Raw genomic sequence first — 12,460 nt, 5'->3', positions numbered from 1 at the left:
TCAAATCTGTCAGCAGCTTCACCTCAGCCACCATGTTAGTTTTGTTTGCACTGACTTCTGGATGCTAGAACAAATAAAAAGTATCTTTCAGTACCAAAACAAAACAACAACAACAAAACCCAGCAAACCCCCCAAAAAATCCAAATAATGTTTAGTATTGAGCTGCCATTGTCAAGCGCCTAAGGCTGTATTCCATAGTAAGGATCTTTTCAGTACCACGCAATGGCTCCTTCACACTGTGGTGAGCTTTGGCAAGAAAACAGAATCAAAGAATGGTTTGGAAGGGACCTGTAAAGGGTCATCTACACCAACCCCCCTGCAGACAAGAGACTTTTTGAGCCTGACCTCAAATATCTCTATGGATGGAGGCTCAACTACCTCTCTGGGCAACCTGTTCCAGTGTTCCAGCACCCTCACAGGAAAGAGCTTCTTCCTCATGTCCAGTCTAAACCTAGTCTCCCCTAGTTTCATTGTCCCTCCTCCTATCACTACAGGCCTTTGTAAACAGTCTTTCTCCACCCTTCCTGTAGACCTGGAAGGTTGCTATTAGGTCTCCCTGGAGTCTTTTCTTCTCCAGGCTGAACAACCCCAGCTCCATCAGCCTGTCCTTGTAGGAGAGGTGTTCCAGGCCCCTGATCATTTTCACGGCCCTCCTCTGGACCTGCTGCATCAGGTCCATGTCTCTTGAAAAACCAAAATCCATTCTGCTTCATGGTGGAAAGACTCCTGCTAGAAGAAAAGGTTATGAACATTTTGCTGTATCTGAACTTGACTTTTCTTTTGCAATAAAATGGATGCATTCTTGGTGTCCACCTTCCCCTTACCTTAGCACACACATATATAACATATAACAGGATTTACTGTCTACTGTTATCCTTGCCCTGCCAAAACCCTTAAATCTTTGGGAAATCTCTTCTGTGTAGTTCATATACAGCATGAGATTGCATTTTCCATGGATGATTTCAATTTTGGGAACCATAAGAAATTTTATGTGCATCTCAGGCCTCTTCAAATCTTCTATCCTTTACAGATGACACACTGTGATGCTTGTCATAGCAGAAGAGTGTAAGAACGTCCGTATCAATACGTGGTCCTAGGGTTACTACATCAGTGGCAAGATTATTTCTTAAAGCATTCATCACCCATTGTTAGAAGTAACAAGTTTTTATTTCATTATATAATTGGTTCTTTTTTCTCGTATTATGTTTTGCTTTTTCCCATCTGTTGATTTTCATGAAGTTGCAACACAATTTTGGCACAAACTAGATAATTTCCATCACAATGTATTCATCTTTCTTCACGTTTTCATCAAACATCTGGAACCATTCTGCATTTCTGAGGGCAAACTTTACCCAAATCTAACTCCTTAGAAGAGTGGAGAAATGGAATACTACATGATGCTGTAAGTAGTGCATAAAGTGCTGCAGCTTCATAACTAAGTAGCTTCATTTCCCACCAATTTGTATTTACTCTGATTCAATTCAATGTCAAAACTTCCTGCAATCATAGCTCAAGATATTCTAAAGAATACTGGGAATAACTTAAAAGAGATACCCTGAGTATATTTAAATGCAATTAAAAGCATTTCAGAAAGTATTTTCTGGACTAATTTAAAAAACAAAACAAACAAACTTGAATGTTTACAATGACTTTTTTTCCTTCAAGGCTGAAAACTTGCTTTCTGACGAGAAATTGCATTGATTATTTTTGCTTTTCCTTATTGTCATTTTGCTGTAAACTTTCTAACAGTAAGTGTCTGGGTAACATCACAGGCTGGCCTTTTTTTACTAGCATAATTTCTTCAAAGTGAGAGAGGGGGGGAAAAAAAAAATCTTATTTAACCATTTGCTCCTCCTACTACCTGGCCTTCCATAAAGACTTTGACACCATCTTCCATGGAATTCTCATGAAAAAACTTAGATAAGCACATGCTCTGCTGGATAGGTCAAAAGAGGGGTGGCCAATGGAGTTAAATCCAGCCAGCAGACAGTCACAAGTGGTGTTCCTCAAGGCTGAATATTAGGTCCACTTGTATTTAACACCTTTAACTCTTCACCAAAGTCATTGATAAAATGCAGCATCAGTAATTTTCCTTATGACACCAAGTTAGGTGGGATTGTTGATCTGCTTGAAGGTAGGGAGGCCCTACAAACTGACTCAGACACATTGGATCAATGGGTTGAGGTCAAGGGGATATGCTCCAATAAAGCCAAGTGCTGAGTCCTGCACTTGGTCCACTACAACCCCATGCAACACTACAGGCTTGGGAAGTGGGGCTGGAAAGCTGTCCAGCAAAAAGGACCTGGGAGGTCCAATTGACAAGTGGTTGAATATGAGCCAGCAGTGTGCCCAGGTGGTAAAGCAAGACAATGGCATCAGGGCCTGTATCAGCAATACTGTGACCAGGAGGTATAGGGAAGTGATTGTCCCCTAGGTTTCAGCTAGACATAAGGAAACATTTTGTCCATGGAAGAGTGGTCAAGCATTGGAACAGGCTGCCTGGGGAAGTGGTTGAGTCACCATCCCTAGATATGTTTAAAGGTCACTTAACTGTGGCATTCAGTGATATGGTTCAGTGGTGAATGTAGTAGAGAAGGGTTAATGATTGGAGCTGATGCTCTTAGAGGTCCTTTTGAGCCTGAATGGTTCTATGACTACTACTTTATTTTGGGTTATAGCAGGTATGTTCCTGATTCCTGAAGTTATGTACAATATTAAAACTAACAGCACTATAAAAAACTCCTTATGTCTGCAGCACAGGAAAACAAAGATAAACTCCCCACTTTCCTTAATACAATGACAAACCTTCATTTGCAAAATGCCTCTTTCAATTTCTTGGAATACTAAGCATTCTGCAAACACTCTTGCTAGGTGCCTGCATGTACTTTCAGCTGTCAAGAATATTGCAGGCATAACTTGTGCATATTGCAAAAGCTTTTAGAAGTCCATTTGATCTTTCCATCTTCTCAAATCCTCATGAAGTTCACAGAAACTCTAAACAAAAGCCAAACCTTCAAGGTTCTTCAAGGATAAAGGGCAGCTCCAGCAGTGTCCAGACTTGTCTAGAATCGACTACTTATTTGTGCTTGTACTGTGAAGCAAGCAAATTTCTGAATATCCTCGCTCACTTCACCTTTCTTGACCACTCTCTAACAGTACTTAGTATACCTTTAGCATCACGTTTTCAAGGGCTTTGGAAAAAGAAGTGTTCACCAAGTGTTAGATTGGAGTGGGGTCAAACAGCAAAGACAGATGTTCCAGTTTTAATCTTTACATGGCTTGGAGGATCCATCTCTTTTCTCTCCAGTACTGGCAACATTTTTTTAGTAGACCTCTTCCTCTTCCAAGTGGAAATAGCCAGCTTTGCTTTTCTGACTGGTAGCAGAGAGAGATGATGAGCTCCTGGGCAGTGAAGCCTCTTTGTTCAGGGACCGGTCCTGGTTGTGCTGTGCCACGTCAGCTGGTAACACCGCTTGCACTGCAGGACAGTAGCAATCTAGCTCTGATGCTCCTTCACGGTTCTGTTCCTTCTCTTTCCCACACCATCTTTACCATTCTGCTGAGTGAAGCCATGTGATGGTGCACTGGAAGCAACATTCCCAAATAAGTGGTCCACAAAGGAAACTATTTTGTTCCAGACCTCTGTAGTCCACTACTGTTCAAGCATCAGAATCACTGTGCCATTTCCAAGTCCATCTGCATGTGCAATTTGTTTAGTGTATGCCAACACCTTGAGAGTGGATACTCAGCACCATACCCTTCAGTTGTCTTCAACAGGAGAATTTTTGTTCATCTGTACCGTTTCTAGGCTTCTTTCTACATCTGCAGATCTCAGTAATTATTCAGAAAAACACCAAGGATCAGCGAGCCAGGAATATTGCAGTTTAAGTGGAGAGCTGTGTGCATAGAACCTGAAGAACACAAACACATTGGGCTGGAATACTGAAATGCTTGAATGCACAGAATAAGGCAATACTGAACTTGTACCCCTGTATGTTGCACAGGCAAACCAAAACATAAAAACCCATTAAAATGAGAAGACCAAAGGGGGGGGGGGGGGGGGGGGGGGGGGGCGGGAAGAAAGAAAAGGGAGAGTAACCCCCATGCAAGCTAAACCATTAAAACCTGCTATGAATTGAACCTGAGATGGTTTAGCTGCTTTTGTATTGACCTTTAAGGAGAGGTATCTCTGAAAAGCATTCTCATTTAAAAGCTGGACAAAAAAACCCCACCATGTGGTATAAAAAGAATAGTCAAATACATGGAGCACTAGCATGTGAAAGAAACATGTTGCCATTATGACAAACACTGCTTTTTTATGTTTTATTAACAAGCAAGCATCCCTGGAACTGGATGTATATTTAAAAAAGCCTTCATTAACCAGTCAGAATACAAGGGAGTTATATAAATTTATTTTATGCAACACTGATTAGCTTTGTAAATTTCCATTTTTAAATGTTTTAATTTCATCTTTTATTAAAAAAAAAAAATCACTAAAAGGACACAACCAACAAAAATACAATCTGTATCTGCTCTATATTTACAGATAACTGGTCACTATTAAGGCACAGATTTAAAACTAACATTTTTATGTAGCAAGTCAAATATTTGTGCATAATACAACACTAACAATACGGTACCATGTACTGTCATATTCCCTTTGTAGAATCAAAATAAGTGAGAAATTTTTTTCTTCCAGTGTGGTGTTTTTTTTTGTGTGTGTGAAACCCCATCAAAAAAGCTCGTTGTTAATGGGAAATTCTTCACTTTGGTGTAGATGATATAAGTACTGCTCAACAAAAGACCACATCAACTTAATACTGTAATAAAACCAGTTTCTGAGTATATAATGCTGCCTAGGTACACATGCACTTAGGAAAGATTTAAAATCTATGAGTGCAGAGGTTGGTTGATGCTTGTAAGTTCAGGCAAAACAAGCAAGAAGGGGTTACAGAATATTCTGCATGAAAAGTGCAGTTGGTGAATATTGATTTTAAACAATATTTTTAATGACAAACATGACTGACCACAATTTAATTTGCAATCCCTGGTCTTGCAAATGCAAACACTTAAATGACAGCTTATCTGTAAGCATGTAAGTAGTCCACGTGAATGGAACTATCTACATGCTTAGAAGTAAGCACAAGTGTCAAAAGTTTGAGAATCAGAAGTTGTGGTTTAGATGAGGGTTTCCATGAAGTTGCTCTTGCCCGTGTAACACAGACAAATGTCTCATCAATATGTGCATATTGGCTTTTGCCATTCGAGTACAGTAAATCTGATGTGAGCAATTCCTTGTGTACCAGATGCAGTTTTATCCACTCAGATCTGTAGCAGAGGAAGCTAACTGCTGTTTCATCTACAGAGGAAGTCTCCCAGCTATACACCATTAAGTAGATATGGCTGAAATGAGTACTGAGCAGGTGTTGTTTGCTTACTGCAACAAGGCTTTGTGTTATTGCTTGATCATCTATACCCCCAAGTAAGAGTTCCTCTAAAACCCCTGTGTGTGTGCAAATTTGTATTCTCACCTTTAAAGAAAAATTATCCCTGGAAAGTGTCAAAACTATTTCTCACCCATTTTTGCATAAAAACCAACTACTGTAAATGTTATTCTAATGCCTTCTGGTAAGAGCACTTGACAGTGGTTTATGTCCATCTCAAAAGGCTTGTATACTGAACATAAATAATACATTACAGTAGAGGTAATTCACAACATTTCTCATGGGAATGCTTTTCATCAAATTAATGCTTGGAAACTTCATATTGCATTGCAGAAAGAGGCACTTTATGAATTCCTTCATTATATCACAACCCTTCATAAACCCACAACAAGACATCTGTAAAGACAGAGGAATAATATTGCCAAATTATTTGGACTTTCACAGTATACAAACACAATAGTTAGCTCCAGCCACTTACAACATGGACTCTTTCTGCTGAACTTCTTTTAGAAATAGTTCATCTCCAGAGTTTTAAACACTTCTGCAGCTGACAAATACAAACCTAGATTGAACAAAACAGATGCTATGACACCTATTTTATGTAGGTCGCTTAATTGCTGCATGCATAGTCATGTAAGTAATGTGTGTCATTTATTAAATGGCAACAGTGCTGTCTTGTCAAATTAACGAGTCACCTGTTTAATCAAACTGACAGCCCAGAGCTCCAGTTTGATGAATGCCTTTCATTCTCTACCATAAAGCTGTAGTAGATCAGTTTAATCTGTTATGTATTGTAGGTGTATAGAATCTAAAAATAGAAGTCTGATATAAATAAGTGTCCTTTAGTGGCAGGGTACTAAAAATAGCCCTTTGCTTTGAGACGACCATTAAAAACAGTTTTAGCATAACAGGCAGCAGTTAAATATGGCAAATGCAAAGGGTTAATATTGCAAGGTCCATTTTGGTCTTTCATTGCATCTGTTACAGTGAGAGAGTATTACTGCAAGCAGCATTAGACTGCTTCAGAAGAGCATAACAGGACTGGTCCACTACCAAGTGGCTTGATTTTGGAACAGTCTCTTCAGATAACTACCAGGGAGACAGAGAGGGAAAAACCATCTGCATAAGAACCAGTTTCTAGTACCATTATAGGGAGATGTGACTTCAGGCAGGAACACCTGAAGAAAAATTTGATTAGTGCCAATATAAAAATTGATATGGAAATGAAAGAGAAAAATTTCCACAGGACAAGAAGTCAGAACATGTAAAGTGCAGAAAGACCTCAATAATTATTTTAAGCAGTACCAGAAAAATCCATCTTGATAAAACCAAAACCTATGCTCTTTGGCATCCCAGCTCTTCATTCCTCCTTCATTCAAAGTAAAAATTCAGTGCATACATTATAGTTATAGGTAATAAAATACTAAACAAAGAACCCTATATTATTGTTATTGCAAATTCTGTCCAACCTACATGAGCAAAACGTAACCCATATTTGGTGTTTTCAAAGACAGACAACATGTGTATTCTCTTGCTTTTTTGGCACAAAATTGTGCAGAAAAAACTCTTTGGTCCTTGATGCCCAAACTCCCAAAGTGCAGAGGGTGGTGTGCAGTGAAGGCTGTCCACAGGATTGCCATGTCCATCTTCACAGTTGACAGAGTCACAACTTACTGCTACCAGCGACCGCTGACACTAGCAATGTCCGAATGATACTGACGCGGCAGTCTTCCACTAGCTCCACCTTCCAGGAATGAGGCGCGTATGTTGGATGGGTCGAAGAGCTTCCTTCGGTTTTTATTCAGTTCTAGAAAGGTCACACAAAACATCTCTCAGCAGAAAATTAATTACAGTATTTTGATCTAAACCAAAAGTAGAAACTTCGATTTAAACAAACAAAATATCACAGAATTTAGGGATTGGAAGGGACCTCAAAAAGATCATCCAAGTCCAATCCCCTTGCCAGAGCAGGGCCTCCTAAAGCAGGTCACTCTAAAACATCTCCAGGCAGGTTTTGAATGTCTCCAGAGAAAAAAAGACTCCACAAACTCTCTGGGCAGCCCCTTCCAGGCATCTGCCACCCTCATAGTGAAAAAGGTTTTCCTTATGTTCACGTGTGTGATAGGTTATGCCCATCCTGAAAGCAGCGGGGGAGGACTTGTGAGAGCCTTGCTCTCCCTGGAAAGTGTTTTCCCCCTGGGGAACTGAGTTAATCTGTTCCACTCCTCCTCCCTGTCCAGCAAGCCTATAGAAAGGAAGACACTGCAGTCATTTGGGGCTTTTACTTCTGCCTTGCCTGGACAAGAGGACTGCTGCTAGCTTCCTGCTTCTCTGCCACATGGTCAGGCCTGGTTGTCCTCCTCCCTGCTACATCCATGCCTCTTCAAAGGACTGGTTTTGTATACATATTTTTCCCCATCCATCCTTGTTCCTTACCCTTGGTGAACCCTTCCTGTTACACACACATGTGTATATATATATATTTTTTTTTTTTTTAAAGAAAATTTTTACCTCTCTACTTCCAAACAGACTCCAAATTATTTCTTGGTAGATTTGCTCCTTCCCTTTCTTTTCCTCTCAATCAGGAAAGAGGAGGGGGAATGGGGGAGGGATTCTCAGCCTTGCTCCCCCCCTATCTGAGCTCTTAAATCCCAGTTAAGGCTCAAACCACCACAATGTGGAACCTCCTATGCTCCAGCTTGCACCCATTGTCCCCTGTCCTGTCACTGGACATTATGACTTCACATCCTCTATAAACATGAATGAGGTCACCCCTCTGTCTCCTCCAAGCTAAAAAGCCCCAGCTCCCTCAGTCTCTCCTCATAAGGGCGATGTTCCTCTCCCTTCAGCATCTTTGTGGCTCTGCACTGGACTCTTTCAAGCAGTTCCCTGAGGTTCTTCTTGAGATGAGGGGCCCAGAACTGGACACAATATTCCAGATGCAGCCTCACCAGGGCAGGGTAGATGGAGAAAGAAATTACATCAATGCATTGCAAGAACCTCCCGGGATGCAAGCATCTATTTGGTGCAGTTGTCATTTGGCACTGGTATGTTATGGAGCAGGTAATATTTTGCAACATTGACTTAGATCAAATTGATACAGCTGAAACACTTCAAGGTAGACAATACATGGCTGCAGAAAACCCACAGAGTGCAAACTGAGATGACAGAAAAGCTTATTAGGATTTTGATCATTTCCTGATGCAGAGCTCCTTAAAGACAACATTGCAGCAATATTTCAGTATGAACTTTCAGAAAAAAAGAGATGCTCTCCCCTCATTCAAGCCTTCACCCTAAGCTTGTATTACTGATTGGCCATCCAAAATGTTTTTCTGTTCCCCACGTTTCTGTTCTTGCAAACAAACTCCATGATAGCCATAAATTGCTGAAAGATTACAAAGATTTCATGACTGCTGTTGAATCAAGTACATTGCAGCTTTATCCTCTTTATGCTGCAATTTTAAATTCATAAAGAGACATTTACTAATGGCATCTGTAGAAGGATGCAACTGGGGAAAAAAGACTGAGTGCTAGAATGCAGCATCTGAAAAAATTCTTCCTGTGATGATACAAATTGATGTCCTAGACAATGACAACAAGGCACTCCTACATAATCTGACATCTCATGATATTTATTACAGCTAGAAAAAAAACCAAACCTAAGTAGGCACCATATACTACAACACCGTGGAAGACATTACATTTGGCTTTCATCTTTCTGCATACATTAATTACCGCTGGTTGGAAAAATTCCAAATAAGAGTCATGTTTCTTTTCAAATCTATACATTTGTCAGAAACAACTGGTCGTGGGGGAAAACAAACCCCAAAAAAACACTAAACAAAGAAAAGCAAACCAAACCCAAATTCCTACCAAATCAGGCAGTTGTCTTCAGTAGGATGATTGCTCTGCTGATCAATAAAGAGGGGGACAGAGCAGCAAGAGTTTGACAAGCACCACTGCATGCAGACTCTGCAGAACCTGTTTCTCATCCTATCACTAAAGGCCTGTGTAAACAGTCCCTCTGCAGTCTTCTTGTAGGTCCCTTTCAGGTACTGGAAGGCTGCTGTTAGTTCTCCTCAGAGCCTTCTCTTCTCCAGGCTGAACAACCCCAGTTCCCTCAGCCTGTTGCCACAGGAGAGGTGTTCCAGGCCTCTGATCATTTTCATTGCCCTTCTTTGGACCTGCTCCATCAGGTCCATGTCCCTCTTGTGCTGGGGGCCCCATAGCTGGACACAGTACTCCACATGAGGTCTCAGAGTAAAGTGGCAGAATCACCTCTCTCAACCTGCTAGCCATGCTTCTTTTGGTGCAGCCCAGAATGCCACTGGCCTTCTGCTGCAAGTGCTCACGGCCAGCTTCTCATCCACCAGCACCCCCAAGTTCTTTCTGCAGGGCTACTCTCAATTTCATCATCCCCCAGCCTGTACTGATACCAAAGATTGTGCCAACCTAGGTGCAGGACCTTACAAATGGCTTTATTGAGCCTGATGAGATTCTCCTAAGCTCACCTCTCCAGGTGTCTCTGGATGGCACCCATCCCATCTCCTTCAGACTTATCAACCGCACCACTCATCTTGATATCATCTGTAAACTTGCTGAGGATGCCTTCATCTGGTTGTCAATATCATTGAAGATATTGAACAGCACTGGTCCCAATAGAGGCCCTTGAGGGACACCAGTTGTCACCTTTGTCAACTACAAACCCACGACTCAAGTGAGAACACAAACAATACTTAAAACCAACAAGTGACAATCTGTGTTACTTACCTGAGATTGCAAGCAGCATTTTCCTCCTGGCACCAAAAGTGGTAATTCCCAACTCTTTCAAATCTTGATCAGTAAGAGTAAGGAATGTCTGCAGATCAATCTAGAGTTTAAAAAAAAAAAAAAAAAAAAGAAAATTATTCAAACCAGGTTTCTCCTCAAACCTATTAAGCTATGTGGTTTGGAATAGCCTGGTTTTTTTCCATGCTGTGTTTCATAGTTACTTTGCCAAACTATTCCCAATTTTGAGTATTTACCACAATTGCTGCTATGTACCTGGGAACAGCCAAGCTTATGTCTGCAGATATGAGAGGTTCTTTAGACTACAGTAGGTTAGCAGAGGACAGTTGCTCAACTACTGGTGACACATTTCAGTTAAGGCACTGAGTATTTCATAGCATTCCCAAGTGTGTGCAGGTCCATAATTGTTTTTTGGGTTTTGCTTCTGGGACAATTCACAGTAACATAGTAGAAAATCATTTAGTTTTCATGCTGGTAAAACTGCTTGGCTTATCGCACACCTACTCAGCAGCTCTGGAAGGAAAAAACACCCACAAAATGAAAAATCCATCAAACAAACCCCATCTTTAGTGTTAGCAGCACAAATCTCTCTCCTTTTTAGGAAATAGCTAAGAGCCTAGAAAAGGATTAATGGCTGGAAAATACGGGTATTAGGGAACATGCAAGAGTACAGAGGAGAGAAAGCCGAGGAACTGTGCACAGAATTAACTGAGGCACAGCTGGATTTATTGGTGCAGACTGAGGATTGACCTTGCCACTTTCAGACTGGTGGCACACAATCCCATGCTGGTGTCTATCCCACATCTGTCAGTGCTGTGTTTTGCAACCCAAAAAAGGTTCAGGAGCTCAGGTACAGCCAGCTCCTAAGCACTTTTGTGCAGTACTGCATAGAAATAAAACTCCCCCAGAGCAATTGAGCAATGTGATTAGAGATAAGAAATGCTGTCAGGAAATGAACCAGCTGCCCCTGGACTGAGACAACAGCAATACACTTCAGTGGGCTCAGGACAATTATGCGAGCACAGACAGAAGAGACTTAGTGCACAGGAGAAGGTACACAGCAGCCTCATGTCTATCCTTGCAGCAGCATAATACACATTGAATGTGCCCCTGGTGTGCGCAGCCTCCCTCTTGTAGAAGGAATTGTGAAGCTAAATATTCACACAACAGAGCAATGCAAGCAACATGAATGGAAGGTCCTGTTATTAGAGTTTGCTCTTCACAAACACATGTATAATTTTCTTCATGATGTCAATCTGGGTAAGAACCCACTCTGTGTGATTTAGGAGGAGAACACATGCAAGTGCATAATCAAGACCAGCAACTGATAGAGACCTCACTGCTGATAAAGACACAAAGCAGACATACGGGTCCAGGATACATGAAGGTGCCAAATCCAGCTGTGGTCCTTCCCCTGTATCATGGGAGATACTGACACAACCCCTACAAACATCTGTTTTGTTCCCTAGTACACCCAGTTCCAGCAGCACGACACAAATAGCTTCCCGCAAAGCAACAAGGCTTGCAGGAGAAGCTCTGGGGCTCTGTGTCTAAGCCTGTAACTCTTGCAGCTGGGCTCACTCCATTTCTGTGACATGGCTGAATCTGTCACCAGGAAAAACTATGTGCAGATAACCAAGTTAGCTCCACCTATATAGCATTCTACAGATATGAAATACTACCACCTGACTAAATTAATTGGTGCGGAGCTGGAAAGTTCACACAGATGACTGTTTCCCTCTTGGGAGTGGATCAAAGAAAGTTAACTAGCACACAGGGGGAGAAGAGAGGGACACATACATGTGACCCCAGCACCAGCTGATACAAGATGTTACTACTGAATGCAGACTAGATTTCTAGAACCTACACAAGCAGCTGACCAAAAGCCATTACATTCTAGTTACCATCCTAGATCACAAGTAGGAGCCACAGTTTAAGCCTCAAACCAGCCTGGACATGTTCCTATGTTACCTTTTCCAGGTGAACCTGTCTTGGCAGAGGAATTGGACTTATCTCCAGAGGTTCCTTCTGACCCCTACCATACTGTGACACTCTGACTGTGATACTGTGAATTAAAAATAACCCACAAGCCTAGTTTAATTCTTAAAGTACAAATAAAAACCTCAGGATAAAACACTGCTCAAGCCCAGGCTGGCTATCTGGAAATTGAAAGACATATGATAGAGCTTTGAATAAACAGTTCATGAAAATCCTGTCACAGAGTGAGA

General features: G+C 41.3%; 1 protein-coding gene across 1 annotated transcript in view; it reads right to left on the bottom strand.

Annotated features, from left to right (window-relative positions):
• Positions 1-5,027: 5,027 nt before the first annotated feature.
• Positions 5,028-12,460, bottom strand: part of BICC1 (BicC family RNA binding protein 1) — a 102,580-nt gene continuing 95,147 nt past the window's right edge. The window contains exons 20-21 of the mRNA XM_054174737.1: positions 10,215-10,314; positions 5,028-7,251 (exon numbers count right to left, since the gene is read on the bottom strand). Of these exons, the coding sequence (XP_054030712.1) occupies positions 7,121-7,251; positions 10,215-10,314 (231 nt within the window). The 3' untranslated portion in view covers positions 5,028-7,120. The remainder of the gene's footprint in view (positions 7,252-10,214; positions 10,315-12,460) is intronic.

Source organism: Dryobates pubescens, chromosome 30 (genome assembly GCF_014839835.1).
Source record: "Dryobates pubescens isolate bDryPub1 chromosome 30, bDryPub1.pri, whole genome shotgun sequence".
Taxonomy (NCBI): Eukaryota; Metazoa; Chordata; class Aves; order Piciformes; family Picidae; genus Dryobates; species Dryobates pubescens.
The sequence above is the reverse complement of the archived record's forward strand: the minus strand, read 5'-3'. Positions and strand labels throughout refer to the sequence as shown.